A 23163-nucleotide genomic window follows, 5' to 3' on the forward strand; every position below is an offset into this window, starting at 1 on the left:
GAACCATAAACATAGATTTGACATAAAATAAATCAGAAAAAATGGAGGAGAAAAAACTTGGGGGAAGAACAGTGCTTACTTTAGATATTAAAGGAGCTAAAGTGATAATAATAATGAAACAGTTGAGTACATACTAAAGAAAGATAGATTATTGTCACAATTTGTTTCTTTTGACAATTTCCAATTCTTAGTGGTTTCTTATCAATGCTCTGGAATGCATTGCTCATCTGTAATAATTTCACTTGAGATCCTGGAGGGCTAGTTTAAATAATAAATTAAATAAAAACCAAACTGAGCAGAACAGATTGTAACTTGTCACAGAAATTTCCTGTTACAAGTAAGAAATATACACACTATTGATATACACACTTTTCATTTACTACTTTTTATTTCATAGGAATAAATAAAAACACTTCCTATTTCTGATTTAACTGATTAAAAAGTAAAATGGGTATCCCGAGTTTTTACTTTTAACTAAGTACTTCTGACCTTTAAAAGATATATTGGTTAGACAAATTTATATAGAAATTCATTTGATTAACAGACATGAGAACTCTGCAATTGAGAATCACTAATTTAAGGCAGGGGAAGAGAGATGGAAGTGGGAGGGAGAGGTGGAGAATAAGACATTATGGCAATTTCTTGTTTTCTTTAAAAGAAAAATTATGAAATTCATTTATCATTTATCTATTTTATAAGTGAATAAAAGTTAGAAAACTATCCAATATAACAAATGAAAAGATATTTCACTATGATATTAAAGGCAGGTATGTTAGTGAACAGTAAAAAGAGGAAGTACATAGGAAGAATGAGGTAATGGTCACTTGAGGACAATGAGAAGGAAAGACTAAGCAACAGAGAAATGCAGCTGGAAAGACAGATATGCACATATAAATATCGCCTCTGTACACATCTTATCCATGCGGTGGTTTAAGCTCACTCAGAAATTTTCTATATTTCCTTACCAGATCTCAACAAAGAGTGGGGCTTTGTATCTCACCACTTCTCAGTGCTGCATGGTATTTTAAAATGTTTGTCAATACATTGACAGACTAGTAAGGAATATTCATAATTTGTGTGTCACCAATCTTGTTTTATCTATATTAGAATTACATAAAACTAAAAAGAGAAAAATGCACATAACATGGTCTGGTCTTTAGCAATAGAAATATTAATCACATATACATACTATACATATAAATATTTAAATAATCAGCTTATATTATTTATTTTTTCAATATCTTAAATATTCAAATCTTTGTTTTGAAAGCACATACCAACAAAAACATTGACAGACTGTTTAAAATAAAGAAAAATATGATTCCTACCATTCTTTTCATTTGTCTGGTACATCGGGCACAATACCACACCAGGCGAGGGTCATTCGCTTCCTTGTCTGTCACCTGGGGTTTATGACAATCTCGGTGGTAGAGATTATGGCACTCCTGACATTCTACTAATTGATTGCCAGATGCCACCATCATTTGCCTAAGAAAACATACCATTAAACATTACACTACTTTTTTAAATGCCATAATTTAAAGTTATTTCAGGGGCCAGGTGTGCTGGCTCATGCCTGTAATCCCAGCACTTTGGGAGGCCAAGGCAGGCGGATCATTTGAAGTCAGGAGTTCAAGACCAGCCTGGCTGACATGGTGAAACCCTGTCTCTACTAAAAATACAAAAATCAGCTGGGCATGGTGGTACACACCTATAATCCCCACTACTCAGGAGGCTGAGGCAGGAGAATCGCTTGAACCCAGGAGATGGACGCTGCAGTGAGCCAAGATCATGCCACTGCACTCCAGCCTTGGTGACAGAGTAAGACTCTGTCTCAAAAAAAAAAAAAAAAAAAAGTTATTTCCAGGTTGTTCTGGTAAAGTTTGGTATATTAAAAAGAAAAAAAATCCCAGAAACCCAAAGAGCAAATAACAAACCCCAACACTTGGCATGCACAAAAGCATAAGTTTTTAAAGCTTATGGTCAACCATTAATAAATATATAGAATGCCTTGATTAAATTTGGCTATTTTCTCGTCATTTCTCATCATAATTTTTGCCTTTCTCTCAGAAGGTAGTAGACTCTGATTAGTCTTCCAACAGCCTCATAACATTCTGTATCTCCATTAAATTCCCTTATATTAGTTAGCTATATGTTGTTGTTGTTCTTCATTAATATGAGTCACCTAAAGGTGAGTACTGGACCTAATTATCCACAGTCCTTAGCACATTACTGTGCACACATAGGGTGCTCAATAAATGTCTGATCAGATTAATAGAATGAAGCCATGTGTGTATAAAAAAGTATAAATTTCAACAGCACAAAAAGCAATCACCATAGCCTTAGATTATCAAAGGCATATATATCATAATATAATAATCACTTTCCCTCTGGAACCCAAAAATGCAGAAAATGTTACAACATAACAGATTTAAAAGCCATAGTTGGGAAAGACAAAATAGTTGACAATTTTCAATATGCTAAATTGTTATATGGGCAGTTACCTACTTATCTCCACCCCAGTTCCAAATAGTAAAAACAAAATAGAAAATGCACAACAATTTTTCTGATTTTGGGGGTTGAGGAGTGGAAAGGGTCATGTGTTCTTTATAAAGTAACAAAAGAATCTGTGGCAAGATACAACTTACCTACAAACAACGCAGGCCAATCCCATCTCCATGGCAAAATCATCAGCACTGGTCTCCTCAAAACTGGAAAGGTCAGCCATAGGTAAATCCTTGCTACTTTGGACAGTAATGGGAGATGACTGTGTTTCTGGTTTCTCCAATCTAGGTTTCTTTGGAATATCAACTCCTTCAGTGATGTCTGATTTCATCTATAAAAAGCAGGCATCAGAAAATGATAAAGTAATGTGGTAGAATAAACTTTAAGTCACTGAAAGATGAGTAAGAAGGACAATTGGCAATGATCAAGTTCATTTTACAGATATATTCACATAGTTAGGGACAGATGTGCACATTAAAGATCTGTAGAAGAATTGCAATGAATTTATTAGTACATTAAATGAAACCAGCAAGATAGAAATAAATAAATCAGAACAGTTTAACAAACATTTGTATTTTGCTTTGTACTCTTCTATCTACTAAAGAATTATGGAAGATCGATGGATTTACTTAGACTAGTATCTACCATACAGACTTAACACATATTTGCTTCAAAGCAAATTCGGATTCCCTTCTTTAAGATATAAATATTATCAATATACCCATTAGATTTGGCAAAAATCAAAAAGTCTGATAAGACGTGGAATTCGGAATTCTTATACTTTGTTGATGACAGTGTAAATTTAGTACATCTACTTTTGACAGAAATTTGGCAATGCCTAGTAATGTTGAAGATGTCATATCCTATTATATTCACTTATAGGTATACATCCTATAGAAACTATTAACATGACATATGTATAAAGTAGCTCACTCAAACTCCATTGTAATAGAAACAAAGGAGAAATATCTAATTGTGCATCAGTAGGGGAATGATAAACTGGTTAATCATTCCCCTACTGATTTGATAAACTGGTATTATGTAGTAGCTAAAAGAAATCTAGATCTACATGCATTAACAAAGATACATTTCAAAAGCACATAGTTGAGTGGAGAAAAAGTTACCAAAGGATATACACATACACAGTATGATAACATTCACATAATTTTTTTTTGAGACAGAGTCTTGCAGTGTTGCCCAGGCTGGAGTGCAGTGGCACAATCTCTGCTCACTGTAACCTCTGCCTGCTGGGTTAGAGTGACTCTCACATCTCAGCCTCCTGAGGTGCTGGAACTACAGGTGTGCGCCATCACACCTGGCTAATTTTTGTATTTTTAGTAGAGAGGGGGTTTTGCCATGTTGGCCAGGGTGGCCAACTCCCGACCTGCTGACCTCAAGTGATCCTCCTGCCTCGACCTCCCAAAGTGCTGGGATTACAGGCATGAGCCACCACACCCAGCTTCACTTATGTAGATCTAAAAGCAGAGAAATAATCTAATGTAGTTTATGAATAGCCACTATTTAGCAAAAGTATGAAAACATACGGGATAATATACTTCATCTTGAGGGCAAGGGTTACTGAAGATATCTTTCAAATGTATTTTTTTCTAACTACTAAAATCTTAATTACTATATGTAGAAATCATCTAAAAATAGACAATCCAAGAATCATCTTTGGCCCTGTTCAGGTGCATACCACTCTATAAAGTTTATGTTTAGTCATTTACGTCTATACTCTTTCCCATCTTTTCTTTCTTGCTTTCCTTTTTTTTTGAGACAGCGCCTCACTCTGTCACCCAGGCTGGAGTGCAGTGGCACGATCACCGCTCACTGCAATCTCTGCCTCCTGGGCTCAAGCAATCCTCCCACCCCCCACCCGCCCACAAATAGCTGGGACTACAGGTGCATGCCACCACACCCAGATGGTTTTTGTATTTTTTTGTAGAGATGGGGTTTCACCATGTTGCCCAGGCTGATCTTGAACTCCTGAGCTCAAGCAATCTACCTGCCTCGGCCTCCCAAAGTGTATCTATCTTTTCTTCTTAACAACTGTTCCATCTAGAATCTCTGAGGCATAGATTAAAGCTTACACTCAAAGTTACTATACTCCTTAGGACTCAAATATTTATTGACAATAACTTTTAACCATTTAACTTTAAAATTTGTAAATTTTACTCATTTTTTGAAAAGTCAAAATCTATAGCTATCAATATATATTCACTGAGTGATGATTATTATATACCTATACCCATTATTATATAAAAGAAATAGGCATAAAACATGGTTTCTTTCTGCTTATGGAACAACTAATTTACTTTCTTTTAACAAGATTAAAATAAAATCTTACTTTATCAGCAGGTCTCTTTTCAGCTTCCTTCTTTACTTTTTCAGTTGTGAGGACCTTGCCATTATTATTACCAGAAGGAAGACTGGATGATATTTTGGGCTCTTGCTTAATGGAAATGTTTTTTGTGCTTGAAATTTTGGGTGGCTCCACATCCTAAAAGATGAAAAAAGGTACCAGTAATTAAATATTTAGACTGATCATCATAAAAAAAGATCATTAATATAAACAATTTTCAGTTAAAAATTAAGACATTTCATTATAACCATGTAATATTCCTTTCTTAAATAGTTAAATAGCTTTATTGAGAAATAATTGATATACAAACTGTACCTTTTTTATTTTTATTTTTTGGGACAGAGTCTCACTCTGTTGCCCAGGCTGGAGTGGAGTGCTGTGGCACAGTCTTGGCTCACTGCAACCTCTGCCTCCTGGGTTCAAGTGATTCTCCTGCCTCAGCCTCCCGCGTATCTGGGACTACAGGTGCACCACCACACCCGGCTGATTTTTGTAGTTTCAGTACAGATGGCATTTCACCATGTTGGCCACACTGGTCTCAAACTCCGGCCTCAAATGATCCGCCCACCTCGGCCTCCCAAAGTGCTGGGATTAAAGACGTGAACCACCACACCTGGCCCAAACTACACCTACTTAAAGTGTAACATTTGATAAGTTTTGACATATGTATACATCTGTGACACCATCACTACAATCAACATAATGAACATATCCATCATCTCTCCAAATTTCCTTGTGGCCCTTTGTAATTACTTTCTTACAGGTATACACCCTATAGAAAAATATGTCTCCCATCATCAAGCAAGAAAAATATGTCTCCCATCATCAGGCATATAGAAAAATATGTCTCCCATCATCATGATCACTTATCTGTTTTCTGTAACAATACATTAGTTTGCATTTCCTAGAAAATTATATAAATGGAATCATATTCTTTTTTGGTCTGGCTTCTTTTACTCAGCATATTTATTTTGAGATTCATCCATGTTGTTTAGTGTATCAATAGTTAATTCCTTTTTATTGCTGAATAATATTCCATTGAATGAATAGACTACAATTTATTTATCAATTTACCTATTGATGGATATTTGGGTTGTCTGCAGTTTGGGACTATTACAAATAAAGCTGTTATGAATATTCATGTACAAGTATTTATATATATATCTATGTTTTTATTTCTCTAGAAAAAATAGGAGTGGGTTATATGGTAAGTATTAATATATGCTTAATTACTTGAGAAACTGCCAAACTGTGGCAGTACCATTTTATATTTCCACCAAGCATATATGAGAGAGTTCCAGTTCCTTCCCATCCTCACCAATGCTTTGTATGGCTACTCTTTTTAAATTGTAGATGTTCTAATAGGTATGTAGTGATATCTCATTTAGATTTAATTTACATTTCCCCAGTAACTAATGATGTTGAGCAGCTTTTCAAGTGTTCATATGGCATACATATATCTTCTTTGGTAAACTATTTGATAAAATATTTTGCCCATTTAAAAGAAATGAATCTGTTTGTTTTATTATTGAGTTAAAAGAGTTCTTCATAGATTTTGGGCACAAGGCCTTTATCAGATATATGATTTGCAAATATTTTCTCTCAGTCTGTGGCTTGTCTTTTCATTCTGTTTAAATTCAATTCCTTATTCATGTATTATAGCTTTGCTGATATAGATAACTTGTTATTTATTGTCATTAATAGTATGCATAAACTTTGGCAGCTCTTGGAATTCCCCCTCCCCCAAAAGGAGGGCACTTCCCCATCATTCTAAACAAAACTAAGGCAGCTGAGTGCAGTCTACTTTACTGTGATAATATGTAAAAGTACAAAAGTATAAATGGGAATAATACACAACAATTTCAGAATAGTGGTTACCTCTGAGGGGGAAGAGAAGAAAAAGGAAGGAGGAATGGGTCCTCAGATCTAGTGGTGGCAGGGCTTGATATATTATTATGCTGATTGTTTAGACAATGGGTTAGCAAACTGAGGCCTATAAATAGTTTTTTATAAACAGTTATATTAGAACACAGCCACACCCATTCATTTTGTAATGTATGGCTGCGTTCACATTACCATGGCAGAATTAAATAGTTGCAATGGAGACCATCTGGCACACAAAATCTAGAATTCTTACTATTTGGCTCTTTATAAAGTCTGTTGACCACTGGTGTAGACTTAGTAAAGTGTTGAAGAAAATGTTAATAATGCAGATTAAACTTAAAAATGTGTGGTGGGCAGGTGTGGTGACACATGCCTGTAATCCCAGCACTTTGGGAAGCCAAGGTGGGCAGATCACTTGAGTCCAGGAGTTTGAGACCAACCTGGGCAACATGGCAAAATGCTGTCTCCACAAAATATAAAAAAATTAGCCAAGCATGGTGGCATGCACCTGTAGTCTTAGCTACTCAAGAGGCTGAAGTGGGAGGATTGCTTGAACCTGGGAGGGAGAGAGCGCAGTGAGCCAAGATTGTGCCACTGCACTCCAGCCTAGGTAACACAGTGAGACCCTGTCTCAACAAAAAACAACAGAAAAACAAAAACGTGTATTGTGTGTAACTAAAAAATTGAGGACAAAGTCATGCAGTATTAAACTATTACCTAATTCAGCAAAAAAGTTGTTCTAGTTGTTGACGGATGAGTTAAGTTTTAACTGCATTATTTCACATTTGCCTTCCGCATTAATGTAAATGAATATCAACCAATATTCATGTTAGAATACACTTGGAGACCTGGTAATATTTGTAAGCGTTACCTCCAGGTGATTCTTATCCATGCTAAAGTTTGAGAAACACTGGCATAAATCACTCTTCTTACACAAATCTAGTGATGAAAATATTCAGCTGAAGGCTAAAATTAAATGGACCTGGGCTTTAAAAACCTATAACAAAGTAGTTTCTGAAAACTGACCAAGAGAAGTAAACTGTAGCTAGAAACCTAAGGGCAGTGTGCTTTTTAATCACAACAAATTTTTCATGTTCTTTAAGAGATAAACTTCCATTTTAGAGCCCCATTAAAACAATTTTTTTCTTTAGTAATAATAGGTTTCCCTATCTGGACAATACCAACACCCACAGTGGAATGAATTTGGTAGTATGTTTTGTAGAGCCATATTGATTTGGTCGATCTGAACTCACTGAACCTACTGCAATGAGAATGGATAGAAGAAATGAAGTCACAATGGTTCTGCTATTCAAAGTACAATAAAAAGGCTTCGGAGTACTAGACCTAGTATTGAAAGAAGGCTGGGGACAAAATGCCAGTGTTTACGTGGGCTCTGAGCCTGGGACTAGATCCTCTCTTGAGCTTCAGATTCTGGTTAGACTTGAGCTAGTCATGTTCTATTTTCTCCTTCTCAGTTTGGGATCTAAGTCCACAGACCTGAGTGATTTGGAGTTTGAGGGTCAGAGCTTAGAAGGATTTGATAGAATTTCTTAGTAGGTATTAGGGAATATAATAAGAGTTGTCATTCAGTGACAGCCTATTATGTACCAGGCAGGTACTACACTAGGTGACTCATTTACTGTATCTCCTTCAATTTTTACAACTCTGCAAAGTAGTTCTTATTATCCCCATTTTACCAATAAACAGACTAAGTGAAATGAAGTTTCTACGTACCTCAGTTTCCTTACGTAAAATAAAGAAAACAGTATCTATCTTAAAGGATCATTATCATAATTAAAATTAATTATTCATATAAACTACTCAGAAAAGTGCCTGGGACATCAAGATACGTTGTCTATTATCATCACACAATTATAAGATTTAAGTGGGATTTAAAACAGGTGTGTTTGGTATCAAAACATATATTCTTTTCACATAAAGCTGCCATTGGCTGCTTTGTTATTATCAAGACAGGAGCTACACAGTTCTCAGAGTTCATCCATACCTCCTTTTCTCTTAAATTATCCTACCCATATTCAATTTATTTTGTTGAAAGATCTGTCCTTTTACTTGATTTTTTTTAATCCCTAAAATATTAGGCAATAATTAGAAGTAAGTTGTGGTTACATTCAGCAGCTTAAAAAAAATTCTGATCATAAAGAATCGGAAATTAAAGTAAGTCGTAAACAAGTGAATTCATATACACATAAAGTAGTAGAACAGAATATCCTGCACCCCCAGCCGATTTTTCTATGTGGTGTAACAGTTCTCTGAAAACTTGAAGGGAAAAAAGAAAATAAAGAATTTCTTCATGCTACAAGGAAAGATTATTTTGGCAGAGATTGTTTTGAGATGGTCTATATGTTATCAGTGTAGTACTACAGGCCTTACAAAACTCTCTCCAAGCTTTTTATTCATTCAAGTACCTTTTGAGATGGACGGTAACTGGAATCAATGCCCCGAGCCAAAGATTCATCAAGCAGTGCTTTTAGCTTTTCAGCAGAATCTTTACTCTTTGAATGCAAGAAACCTAGTGCTTTCAAAAAAATGGGATCAAGTTCCAAGTTCACAGTAGCAGCCATTGCAAACGCCTGAAGGAAAAAAAGAGAAAGTAATCTAGAAGACAATGCACAATTATCTATGTTAAAGTTTTACTTTTCTGTTTTTTAATTTGTAATAGATAATACTGTACACATGATATAAAATTTAAAATCACCAAAAAGTTATTACAAATAAAAGTAAATTTCCTTCTTATTCCTGACAGGCATTATCTAGTTCCTTTCCCCTGAAACAACTAGCAGTATCAGTTTTCTGTGTATCCATATCGATGGTAACGTTTTAAATCCAGGTAGGCCTCTCCCTACCACAGAACTCCTTCCTAACCGTGTTTTAAAAGATACACTTCGCAGTTTCAGTACATAGAACTTGATGGGTTTACGTCAAGTTTACTCTGTATCAAAATTTCTTCTCTCAAACCTTATTTCCATAACACAAAGGAAGACTTAGTGTGCATGTGTTTGTGTGTGTAAGGGCTATCGTAAGAGGGCAATGGTGAAAAGGTGCATTAAGTGATTAGCTATCATGGTCACTGCTGCCACTTTTACCTCAACTCTTTTTTTTTTTTTTTTCTAAACTCACCTCTTTAGTTCTCTGCCCCAACCCTGAATGTCTCAGAAAACATATTAATGATAACCTTATTTGATCACATTTAGATTGTGGTATCTCATGCATTAACCTATTTTTAAAAGTAAGGTCTCTGAGAGATAATATCATATCTACTTAAAACACACACACACACACACACACACACACACACACACACACAGAGCCTATGATGCTTTGTGTCCTAAAGAGCTTAAAAAATAGCCAAGATGGATAAAGATATACATCAAAGGCTTATGAAATTCCACAATACTAAAAAGTTTTGTTTTTAGTTAATACCAATGCTATCATGTGGTTCTGCTTCTGGTTGTCACTTTTTCAAAGACCTCTCCAGGCAAGAAATTATCAGAATAAAAATGTATTCTTTGTGTTCAATCCTTTGATCAATATACTATGGCTTGAAATCTTCTATCCTTGAGGTTAATATTGTATTAATGCAACACACTTGCACTGCTATAGTTAGGGAACTGTCAGCAATTCCACAGTTATCTCCCATTTTCAGGGGTTTATAACACCATTAAAACTTGCTGTAGGTTGAATCCTAGCATATGAAAGCACATCTGAAAATGGATTTTGTTGTTCCCTCCCCTCCAACTTCACTCCTCATCCTTCTCCACATCTGACAAGAAACACACACATACACATCCCTAGGCTTTTTTTTTTTTTTTTAAGTTCCCAGGAAGGTATTGGTTATCTACCTGATAACTACAAAATTACTGTCGAATTCTGTACTGTACTAAAATATCATCTGAATCACCCATGGAAAGGAATCCAAAGGCCAGTACTATAATGAAAAAGTAACCTTATCTCAAACTGTTGTATTTGTAAGAATTTAACAAAATTGAAAAGCAGCCTCTGTCACTTCTTAAAATTATATTATGATATACATCACCTCTACATAATGATAGGTACAGAAAAATTATTTCAAAATTTACTCATGTGGCTGGTCACCATGTATGTTCTGAGGAAAAAATAGCTCCTTAATAAAATTTCCAACATTAAAAGGGTAAACCTGCCATTCCTCCAGCATATACAAGGGTAACAGCCTAATCTCTTTTTTCTTTAAACTCCACTCCTGTGACAGTTTACTAATCTTTCTACTGATTTTATTTCATATAGGTAAAGGAAATAGCAGTTTACTTATCCAGATTGTTATAAAACAATTTATTTTATTGGGTACTGACCAAAGGGTTGACACCTAAAAGAATCCTTGTAATATATTAGAAAAACCATTTCTTGAAATTTCTATGCTGAAAAATGAAAGCCAAGTATTTATTGCTATGTATTTCTACAATCACAGGTAAGAGGTTTACATTACAGATTAGGTGACAAGAGTCAGCACCTAGATTACAAGACTGCGGAAGTCATCAACACCAACATTCCAGTTGGAACCTTGGAGTCAGTTCTTTTTATGCAATCTTGCCATTATAAAACTTAACAGGCTTTGTACCCCTCCCCTAAATTACTAACATGGCCCTTTGGCCCAGTGGTCCCCATGGTGGAATACAGAGAAAAAAAATATTAACTTCTTAATTTATTTCTATTTCTTTTTTTTTTTTTTTTTGAGACAGAGTCTTGCTCTGTCACCCAGGCTGGAGTGCAGTGGCGCGATCTCAGCTCATGGCAAGCTCCGCCTCACGGGTTCACGCCATTCTCCTGCCTCAGCCTCCCGAGTAGCTGGGACTACAGGTGCCCGCCACCACGGCCAGCTAATTTTTTGTATTTTTTAGTAGAGACGGGGTTTCACCATGTTAGCCAGGATGGTCTCGATCTCCTGACCTTGTGATCCACCTGCCTCGGCCTCCCAAAGTGCTGGGATTACAGGCGTGAGCCACCGCGCCCGGCCACTTTATTTCTATTTCTATTTATTTTTTAAAAATCTATTCATATACAGAGTGATAATAGTGTGTTATATAATTTATCTTTAACCTCAAGGAGCTTTATCTTCAGCCAGTGAAATCTGAAACTTGCCACAACTATTCTCCTCTTTTATTACAATCAATTCTCCTTTCTGACTACAGTCTTCCATTACTCTATCTCTTCCACTGCCTTAATCCAGGGACCTCTTCAAAGTGCCAAGTCAATCTTTCTTCTGTATTTATTCATTTCTCTATTCCCATTCTACTTGTTCTTTGTTACAGAAGCCTCCAATTTCTTGTCCCTTCTGCTTTCTCCTTATTGGCACCCTCTTGCCCTGACTTTTGTTTCCTCACCAAACAGAAAACAGTAGTTGAGCCTAAAATAAAACACTTATGGTTATGTGGTTTATATTTTATATTTTAGTTTTCTATCTTACCTTTACTCCCCCTTTTCTGTTGCCTTCTCTAATCTCTGTTACTTTTCCTTCCTTACTGGCAAATATCCATATAGTGAAAGAAGTTTACTTTCTACAGCAGTCATAAAGAGGTCAGCAACTTGGTGTAACTGTGTTGATCTATACATACAAAAATATTTTCCTGGAGTTACACCAAATCATGTTACTTCCATACAATTCCTTTCCTGTATATTCATTCCTAAACCCATGGCCAAAACAGACTGTAAAAGAGCCATATCATTCTTACTATGGATTAGAGTTCTAGAAAACAAAGTCCTGTGTGTGTGTATGAAAGAAAAATGTATATATGAAAGAAATTTAATATATTAAATGTAGGTTTCATTTAAAACGTAGATGTTGCTTTCAAAAAGGAGAATGTGAGAAAATTAATATTTACCACTTTAAAGCTTTCGCTGACCTAGGGAAGTGGTAGTAGTAGTATTGATAGGAGTGAATTCTTAGGTGATGCTGGGAATTAGCTGTGTCAAATGCATATAGCACAAAAATCGCCATTACTAAACAATGATCTTTTTTCTGTATCTCTTATTATCCTTGATTTATTGCAGTATGCCGTTTACTTCCTATCCAGCTCACATTCTGTGGTCCACCCTTTAAATACCTCTTTCAGTACTCTAGGCACCCGAAAGCCCTGTAGTTTCCCTACTTTATAGACATCCACCCTGCTAGCCATTCTCTCTCTGCCTGCACCCAAACTCTAAGTGCAACTGAGAGGAATATATATGCATTCTATCTTCAGAATCACCATTCTCAGCTTGGCGTTCAGTACAACTTGGCAATTCTCTCATCCTTCTCTGGTCAACTCACTTCCCCACTTTCTGCAAAGATCAGTTATACTTCCTCCATTTTCTTTTAAAATTGCTTCTGTGTTTCAGTAGATGGCCTCACCTACTTCACAAAGAGAGGCTGTCAGAGAGGAATTAAGTCGACTTCCTTCCAGCACATCTACAAACTTACCTGCACTCATCCTTTCCTCTTTCCCATCTGATAAAAAAGGAGAAGGTGGCTGTCTATGTAGTGTCACCTGGATCTGGATCCTATCTCTTCTTGTCCCCTCTTGAACCTTGGCCTATCGATTATTTCCCATATCTTCTTTTTTTTTTTCAGCCTTTCTACTGGCATCTTTTCATCGACATTAAATATATTCTAACATCTTCTATCTTTTCTCTTTTATAGCAAAACTTTCTCAGAAATCATATGCTTTTGTACTCTTTTTCTTCATTCCTTCTATTTACACAGCAATTCTTGCAATTCGGCCTTTGTCCCACTATTCCATGAAAATGCTCTCATGAGTCATTCGCGGCCTCAGTCAGGTAAACCTAATGCATAGGATTGTCCCTCCTACTTCTTTGTCAGTCATCTTTGTAGGTTCCTCCTATCCAATTAAAAATGAGTTCCTCAGTGCTAGGTTCTGGGTCTCTCCTTGACTTGTTCTACATCTTCTTCCAAAAATGTGTTCTCTGAGTCAGCAGCATAGGTATCACATCAGAACTTAGAAATACAAACTCTTGGTCTCCATTCCTAGGCCTACTGAAGAAAAAACTCTGGGAGTAGGGTCTAGAAATCTGTGTTAAGCCTTCCAGGCAATTCTATCTACTCTAAAGTTTGGGAATTATTGCCCTAGACAATTTGATCTATATAGTCTTTTGCCAGTGATTACTAATACATCTCTGCAGTCCATGTGTCTCTCCCAAGATCCAACTGCCAGCTTGACATGGATATATCATTGGTGCCTCCTATGCAACGTGTCTCCAACAGAGCCACTCATACACTATTCCCTTTTCTCCTAACCAGTTCTTCCTCTAGTAATCCCTTTTTCAAATGATATTTACCCTATTGCCCAAGCCAGTAACCCAGAAGCAGCTTTAACTCTTCCCACTTCCTTAATTCCCACCCCCAATTCAATAACCAAACCTCTTAAACATACCTCAAATCTATCCACCCTTTTCAATCCTTACTACTACCACCCTAGACCAACCTAGCATCATCTATTATCCGGCCCACTGCAAAAGCTTAATCAGTCTCCCACAATCACTCTTGTCATCCCTTTAAACCTTTTCATATCACTCACTTGCTTAAAATCCTTTTATCACTTCTCACAATCCAAAGGTTCAAGAATAAGATTCTTAACAAGGTCTCCAATTCTCTACATCAGGGGTCCCTAACCTTCAGGCCATGCAGCAGGAGGTGAGCAGTAGGCAAGCGAGGGAAGCTTCATTTGTATTTACAGCCACTCCCATCACTTGCATTACTACCTGAGCTCTGCCTCCTGTCACATCACTGGTGGAATTAGATTCTCATAGGAATGCGAATCCTATGTGAACTGTGCATGTATGTGATCTACGTTGTGTGCTCCTTATGAGAATCTAATGCCTGATGATCTGTCACAGTATACCCCATCATCCCCAGATGAAACCGTCTAGCTGCAGGAAAGCAAGCTCAAGGTTCCCACTGATTCTACATTATGGTGAGTTGTCCAATTATTTTATTATATATTACCATGTAGTAATAAGAGAAATAAAGTGCACAATAAATGTAATGCACTTGAATCATCCTGAAACCATGTCTTCAATGAAACTGGTCCCTGGTGCCAAAAAGGTTGGGGACCATTGCTCTACATGATTAATAATACATATAAAGCAGTTACAACAGTACCTGGCACATAGTTGACACTCATTAAATGTTACCTAGTATCTCAGGCCATTCTCACTCTCTCTGTTATAGCTATCTGACTTATTTCAAGTCCTCCAATATACTCTTTCTTACCTTAGCACTTTAGTAGAAAGTGTGCCACCCCCACCTCCATCTTAAGTCACCTCTCAAGTTTCAGTTTTTCCTGCACATTCCCTCAACAAAACTAGAAGTTTCACTGTTACATAGCCCAAAAACATTCTGTACTTATTTGTAATATTAATCACACTGTTAATTATGTAAATAGTCTTTCTTTCTCATTAGAATGTAAGTTCCATGAAGGCAGGCAGTGGATTGGTCTTGCCTGCTGTTGTAACCCCTGTCTGGCAGAGTTCCTGGAAAACAGCAAATAACTGTAAATGTTGGCCAAGTAAATACTTGTTATCTACTTCCAACTTCATAAAACTTTCTCTTCCCTTGAGTTCTGTTATACTCAACTTTTCTGTTTTTCCTCTTCTATCTCTGACTACTCTTTCTTTGGCTTATCTTCTTTGTTGCTTTTGGTATTGTCCAAGTATTTGTCCTTGGCTATCTTCTTAGTTCTGCTAGCAGTTTCTTCTTGGTAATCTTATACACATCAGGTTTTCAACTATCATCTCTGGGTAGATGATTTAATATGTTTTACCCCAACTTCAATCTCTTTTTTTTTTTTTTTTGAGACATGGTCTTGCTCTGTCACCCAGGTTGGAGTGCACTGAGATCATGGCTCACTGCAGCCTCGAACTCCTGGGCTCAAGTGATCCTCCTGCCTCAGCCTCCCAAGCAGCTAGGACTACAGGCATGCACCACCGTACCCATGCCCAGGTAATTTTGTTGTTTTTTAAGTAGAGCCAGGGTCTTGCTATGTTGCTCTTATCTGGTCTCAAACAATCCTCCTGTTGTGGCTTCCCAAAGTGCTGGGATTACAAGTGCGAGCCAAATCTCTTAAATTTGAATCCCATGTTTCCAAATGCTTAGTGTATGTGTCTATCTGATTCCTTAATGGCATCTCAAATTCAGTTACAACTAAAATTGAGATTCTGATTATCTTCCCGAAAAGTTCCTTGTCCTGCTCTTACTTTCAATAAATGACACAACTTTCTTTTAGTCAGGTTTGAGACCAAAGTCTTTCCTTCACTGAGTCTTTCCCTACTCCTTATATTCAAATAATCAGAATTCCTGTGGATTCTGACTGCAATATTTTTCACACTTGTCCTACTTTTCACTTCCACTGCTACTACTGAAATTCAGGTTTTATTAGCTTACTTGAACTATGGCAATAACCTCGTTATTTTCCTTGACTTCAACATTGTTGCCATATGAATTTTCCTGAAACCCAGTTTTCTTCTTTTTCATTAAAAAAAAAAAAAAATTCTTGCTGAGAAGTTAGGGCTTTCTACCACCTTCGAAATAAAGACCAAATTTCTTGGCCTAGCATTTGAGAAGATTCAGTAACTGGCACAAAAATTATCATTCATCATCCCCAGATCTGCCTTATAGCTAGCTGACCCTGCCACTCTTATTTTTTTTGTCCAGGAAGCTCTTTACCTATTTTTATATATCTACATCCTATCAAGACCCTATTCAAATACTTCTCATGAAGATTTGACTGACAGCTGCTGTGCCCCTCTCCATTCCAAACCCTATTAATAGTCTCTCCATTCAAGGATATCTCATAGTGCTTTTTCATGGTATTGCAACTTTCTCCCTTGAAGCATTTTTTTTTTTTTTGGCACAAGTGTTATGTCCCCTACAAAACTCTGAGTACTTTAAGGGCAGAGTCTATATTTATCTTTTTGTCTATCTCTTTGTCACTTTGCAAAGTACAACAAAATAATGGCTATAGAATTACTGGAATTAAGTGATCAAAGTATAGTGGTCTTATCTCTCCTTCTACACAATTGTAGCCATTTCCAAGGTCCCTTCAGCAAAAATCACAAAAGTAACTCACCCCTGCCCCCACAAAAAAAATTCCAAACATCAAAAAAGCAAAAGCAAAGCAATCACCTCTTTCACGACTGGGGACTTGTAGTACAATGTTCCTATCTGTAAAATTCTCATAATCTTTCGCCTGTCTTGCTTAAATTCATTAATCCTACTGGTCTGTAAACTTGATGACAGCAGGAACTTGTTTTGTTCACTGTTATTTCCCTAGTGCTTGAAACTTAATAAGGGCTCAAAAATATTTATCGAATGAATGAACTAGGTTTTTTGCGTAAATGTCACCTTATAAGGCTTCTGTGATCTCTCCAATCTAAATTGGGCATTCATATATAAATATAAGTATGTGCTTTCTCCTAGATCCATTTTTCACCCTACCAGGCAATCTCAAAAGAAGTCCAAAGTTGATCATATGCATGTGCCCCAGATGAAGGAAACCGAATCTGTTCACATAGAGTGCAGTATTACTGTTGCCATTTCATAATGGCTCTAAAAAACTTTGCTCTTCATGACTTCGCAAGCTCTTGCAACCCCTTCCAATAAACATTCTTTTAAAGATGCTGCCTTTTTCATTCCTCCACTGAGTTCTTGGTTCTGGATAACACTGATACCTTAGGGACACCTGGAATCGCAGGAGAAAAGGCTCCGATTCCAAACCAATCAAGTGGCTGAAAGTTGACAGCAAACACTTAGAAAAGGAATGTCAATCCTTTGATCAAAGCATCACACATCGAAGTCCTAGAATGGGGGATGGTCCTTGACAGGGGAGCCAAAAGATGAGAGACAATGAGGGAGCTACGTAGAGAAGTCACTAAAACCCTCCGACAAAGTCCGAGGCAGGATTCCAAGTCCCTTGTCCCTAGATCTAGAAATATGCTCGGTCCGCATGCCCCGGCCCGCAACTCCCTCGGAGGAAGCACAGTCCTCACTGAAAGGGGAGAGCAGTCAGTCTAGGGCACGCAACCGCCCGTAAATTATGATGATTCCCCTTGAGGAGCGAGGAAACTAATACCCTACGTAGCTACTCTCCCACCTCGCTCCTGGCGGGGGGGGGGGTCTCGAGCCTCCAGGAGGCGGCCAGGAGCAGAGTCGCTCAGCATAACTCACCGTTCCGCCCCGCCCTGCCGATCCGTCTGTTCCCGGTGGTCCCTTCGGAAACGGTTCCCGCACTGGCCGGCTCCGAAAGCAGGAAAACAAAGGTTCCCACAGTAGGGGCGGGGGAAATGTTTGGCAGTGCGACAGTAGGAAGTGACGTTACTTCCCTTTTTCCGGTCCGCCGGATTATGAATGACGGCCGGCGCGAGTATTTTCCACATAAACTGGCTGTCGTTTTTCTCCTGGCCTCTGTGGAGGCGAGTGGTCTGCGGGCAGCAGCTCCCAGAGGCAGCCTTGGAATTCCAGCTCGGGCTGGGCGGGAAGGCGCAGGCTGCCCAGGTCGCCGACACGCTCACGCACCCTCCCTGCCTGGCCGCGCCTCTGCGACCAGGTAAAGAGGGCGCTCGGGCCGCCGGCTTCTCAGCCTCCGCGACCCCCTAAGAACTGCTCTTTTCTTCGGGGGTCTGCAGGGCTGAGGATGCGGGGGAAGGGTGGGAAGGACAAGGGCGTGGTATCATCGTCCTGATTTTTCTTCCGCCCTGGGGCCGCCTCAAACTCCTTTTTGGCCACTCCTGCTGAAGGTGCGGGTTGAGGGTTCTGGGCTCCTCGGTAGTACGCGTTTCCCAGTTTCCCCCTAGCCAGTCCCTCATGTCTTCCTCTGCTGATGGAGAAATGGGGCAGCTTCCAGTTGGAGGCGTTGGTTGGGGTGGTTTGATATTTGCTGTTAAGTGTTACTTCAAGACCTCTTGGGTCACACTAACTTCTCTTCTCTCTTTGGCATTGAGTTTTCCATTCCAGCCCTTCCTGATTGCAGAAAGCAGTTCTATGTGAATACTACTTAACATTTACTCCAAAGGACTTGCTTCATTTGGGGCCATTTGCTTATATTTTGTCATCACAGCAGTATCTCTTGGGTTTTTAACTTCTATAGAAAGTTTAATTTGCATGAAAGTTGCTTTGGTTTCAAAAACGTTTGCTAATACACGTGCTTCCCATCCCAACTTTCTACCTGGTTTTGGGATGAGATGACTTGTTTTTTTCCCCTTTATTCTTAATGCCAGGATCCCATTCCTTGTCATAAATTCTTGAATATCAAGAAAATACCAGCTTTAGTAATATATTGTGTGCTACATTATTGATAAAGAAGGTGGTGTGTTTCTATTTTATCTAAGCTTATCTGTAAAAACAATGTTTACAGGAGAAAATGCAAAAGCTAGCAAGAACTAGTGATGTGATAATTTTAAACATGTAAACATGGTCATTTAAATCCATGATAATAAACTGTTATAACACAACTAAGTGATTCGCTGTCATATTTAATAAACATTAAGCTATGCGGGTGTTTTTTTTTCTTTTTTTTAACTGCCTGATGGGGAGCATACACCACTGAGAGGATTGCTTTAAGCATACTCATTACTAAAAATTGTGTTTGTATTACACCTGAAAGTATCGTTTTGTGAGGTCTCACTTCAAAAATAAGACTGAAAAGGTCAATGAGATTTGAGAATCATCATTTATTTTTATTTTATATATTTTGCACTTCTACGTGTTTTTGCTTTAATTTAAACACAGCTCAAACTTGAGCTTCCGTAGTAGTGGGCCCATCAATTTTTTTTTTTTTTTTTGAGCCAGAGTCCTGCTCAGTCGCCTGGGGATGGATTGCAATGGCAACATCCGCCTCCCGGGCTCAAGCAATTCTCCTGCCTCAGCCTCCCGAGTAGTTGGGATTACAGGCGCCCACAATCACACTCGGCTCCTTTTTTTTTTTTTTTTTTTCAGTCGAGGAGGGGTTTCACCATGTTGGCCAGGCTGGTCTCAAACTCCTGACCTCAAATGATCCGCCCGCCTCGGCTTCCCAAAGTGGTGGGATTACAGGCGTGAGCCACCGCGCCCGGCCTGTTTTTGTTTTTTTAAACTTGTTTTACTTGTAGCTTTTGTATCATCATCTGTGATTTTTAAATAAAAATAAATACTGAGTATCCAATTAGCTTTTCTAACAAAGAATAAATACTGAGTATCCAATTAGCCTTTCTAATAGCAACAATTTAGCAGGCCTCAAAATTAACAAATTCTGGAGCCAGCTAATACATCTGTAGTATACACAGTTCCCTAGTATGTGGGTTTTTTTTTTTAAATTCTAAGGTATTTAATGTAGCTTATGGAATTCTGTTATGCAGAATATTGGAATACTTGGAATGCAGATATTTAAACCATTTAGATTAAAACAAGCACAGGTATTGTTTGCTGTGAAAATTCAGTAATTTTATTTCATAGTTGGTAACATGTTAGCCATTTGCGCTGTGGATCACTGTTAATTATGAGGTCGGGTTTAGCTGAAGGCATTATGACTCCATGGCAACAGATGATTCCCTGATTCTCCAGAGAGAAGATTACACACTTCGTTTGTGGCTAAGGTTACGGTAAGCTTTTCACTTAAAAACTTTTCCTACTTCTTTACCAGATAAGAAAACAGCTAATTTTAATCACTGGCTTTTGTTCTCTAGGACTTAACTGCATCCCATATTACATATTTAATGAGCTTGAAAAAAATCTCAGTTTTTTTCTTATCGTTTTTGACCCTAAATATTTAAGGTAATTGGCTGCTATCTATCTGTTGAGGGGCAAGTTTTTTTGTTTTGTTTTGTTTTGGTTAAATCTATATTATTGTAATAAAATAGGGTACAATTTTCAACCAAATACTGTTGTTTTATGAAAAGCATAAAACACAAGCTAAGTTATAAAATTCAAAATGTTGAACATATGATGTAGGAGAGAATTTAGGCAGGTTTAAATTTTAATCTTTAAGAAAAGTAAGTGTTTGTGATTTTTCATACTTGTAAACTGTGTTGAACTTCTTATTTTGTACAATAGGTTGATATGCACATGGATTAAGGGTTTCACATTTATATTTTACCATTTCATGATTCCCTGGCTTTCAGCCTCAGTAACAAATATGTTTTTTTCAGTATTTGGTTGGGAAAAACTTTTCAATCAATATAAATCCTTTACCTTTCATGGAAAGAAGCTTGAAAATATAAACCATAATTTGAATTTTGCCCATCAAGGTTTACATATTTTAATAGTGCCAATTGGTAAGGAATTTGGTTATAAATTATAAAGAAGTAATAGTAGCTAGTATTTATTTAAGGACTAAATATGTGACAAGCTTTGTTCTGTATGGCACACTACATGGTAGGTACAGTTATTATTATTTCCATTTTATTATATAAGTGAGGAAACAGATATGCAGAAAAGTTCTTTATAGCTACTAGGAATCAGAACCAGTATATTTGCACCCAGGTGGTCTGGCTCAACAGTCTCGGGTCTAATCTATTACTTTATAATTCTTGTTTTATAAATATTCTTGCTAGGCACATGTATGGAATCTAGTTAAGATTCTTAGTTCCTTTGCCCTGGATATAAGTATACATAAAAACTTCTGTGCTTGCTTTATTTATGAGTTTGGTTAGATTCCATTTATACTTTTCCCAATTCACCTCACAAAGGTGATCTTATTTCTTCATTTTAGTTTATACTTAGTTGGTCCTTAAAATAGACTTATTAATTTGGAAAAGAAAGAATGGTGTCATGAAGAATGAGATACACATTGTACCAAGACTAAAGTTATTAATAATACTCTCAGACAGTGATTTCTGACATTCATGTATGTACATTCATTCCTTGAACTAAAGTTTCAGTTCATTAAGCACTGGAGATATAGTGTTAGGTGATAAGAGCTATGAAGAAAAAGGGAAGCTAGGTAAGAGGCTAGGGTGTGCTTTTTCAATTCAGGCAGTCAGGAGAGGCTGTTCTGAGTTAATATTTATGCAGAAAAATCAATGAAATGAGGGAGCAAGCCCTGTGAATCTCTTGGAGAAAAGCATTCTAGGCAAAGCAATAGCAAGTACAAATATTCTCAAGTGGCACCTTCCAAAAACAGCAAGGACAGCTATGGCTGGAAGGGAGTGAAGAAGGATAAGAGATGAGGTCAGAAAGGGATAGCTAGGGTCACAGTAGGCCTATAGGCCATAATAGGAAATTTGGATTTTATTCTGAGTGTGCTGAAGAGCCATTGGATGGTTTTGAGCACGAGACATCTGATTTATGTTTTTAAGGATCACCCTGTTGTTGGAGAATGGACTGTTTTATGGAAAGTGGAGGAAAATAGTTAATAGGCTTTTGCAGTAGTCCTTGTAAGCACTGGCGATGACTTAGATTAAGGTGGTAGTGGTAGAGGTGCTGAGGAGTTGGATTTAGCATATACTTCAAAGGTAGAGATGGCAGGGTATGAGAGAGAGAAAAAAAGAAGTTGACTGGGACTTTTGAGTTTTTGGCCTAAGCATCTGGGTGATTGGTGTTGCCAATTTACCAGGAAGTAGAACACGAAGGGAAGGGGAGCAGGTTTAGAAAAACATCCACATGGAGATGTCAAGTAGAATATAGGAGTCTGGAGTTAGGGGAGAAGATACGGCTGGGATATACATGTAAGAGTCAGATCATATTTAAAGCTATGGCACTGGAGATCACCCAGAACAGTGCTGTCATATTGTGAGTTGTGCCCCATTAATGAGTCAGGAAATCAATGTAATGAGTAACAACCGGCATTTAAAAAAACAAGCACAGAGTAAAAAGTATCAGATTTATCCCATATTGTAGGATAAGTATTGCTTCATGACATTTTTGTTTCCATTTTATTCAGTGTATTGTGTGTTACATTATAAAATATATACCTAATTGTGTGGCATCCTCAAAAGTTTGAAAGCCAGTATTCGAAGGATGGAGTGTGGATTGAGCAGAGAGCAAAACACTGAGCTGTGGGTCACTGAGACATCTGCAGAGTAGCCAATGAAAGGAATCAGGAAAGAATTGCAAAAGAATTTAATCCAGTGCAGAAACTTGTCAAATAACCCAGCCTTTGGAATGGAAGTTTATATCAAGGATTACTGAAACCAGCATACTTGCTTAGAATAACATAATATCTCACAATTTTCACTTTGGTAAAATTGCTTCAATTTATGAAATTTTATTTATAAATAGTACTGTTATATTAGAACAATACCTATTCTTAAATGTCTCTAAATAAGATCTTTTATGAATTTAATTAATACTTTCGGACTGATGTACAATTCTCATCTCTAGAATGGAAATAAAATACTTTTAAGGATTGTGAGCATTAGAAGTAATGCACATGTTCTGTGTGCTTAGCACATAG

General features: G+C 37.4%; 2 protein-coding genes across 11 annotated transcripts in view; one reads left to right on the forward strand and one right to left on the reverse strand.

Annotated features, from left to right (window-relative positions):
* The window catches only part of INTS12 (integrator complex subunit 12), a 26122-nt gene extending 8035 nt beyond the window's left edge, over positions 1-18087 (reverse strand). The window contains exons 1-5 of the mRNA XM_003829979.5: positions 17964-18087; positions 9178-9342; positions 4853-5005; positions 2649-2836; positions 1329-1488 (exon numbers count right to left, since the gene is read on the reverse strand). Coding sequence (XP_003830027.1) covers positions 1329-1488; positions 2649-2836; positions 4853-5005; positions 9178-9333 — 657 coding nt within the window. The 5' untranslated portion in view covers positions 9334-9342; positions 17964-18087. The remainder of the gene's footprint in view (positions 1-1328; positions 1489-2648; positions 2837-4852; positions 5006-9177; positions 9343-17963) is intronic.
* GSTCD (glutathione S-transferase C-terminal domain containing) overlaps positions 9420-23163 on the forward strand; it is a 149498-nt gene continuing 135754 nt past the window's right edge. For 2 of the 10 annotated variants that reach the window (XM_008955352.5, XM_055111688.2), the window contains exon 1: positions 18107-18342. The gene's annotated coding sequence lies outside the window, so the exon portion shown is untranslated. Of the gene's footprint in view, positions 18056-18106; positions 18533-20225; positions 20372-21430; positions 22145-23163 lie in introns of those variants that run through there. The other 8 variants (XM_055111689.2, XM_055111681.2, XM_055111683.2 and 5 more) reach the window with 8 other exon arrangements.

This window comes from Pan paniscus, chromosome 3, assembly GCF_029289425.2.
Source record: "Pan paniscus chromosome 3, NHGRI_mPanPan1-v2.0_pri, whole genome shotgun sequence".
In the NCBI taxonomy this organism is placed as follows: domain Eukaryota; kingdom Metazoa; phylum Chordata; class Mammalia; order Primates; family Hominidae; genus Pan; species Pan paniscus.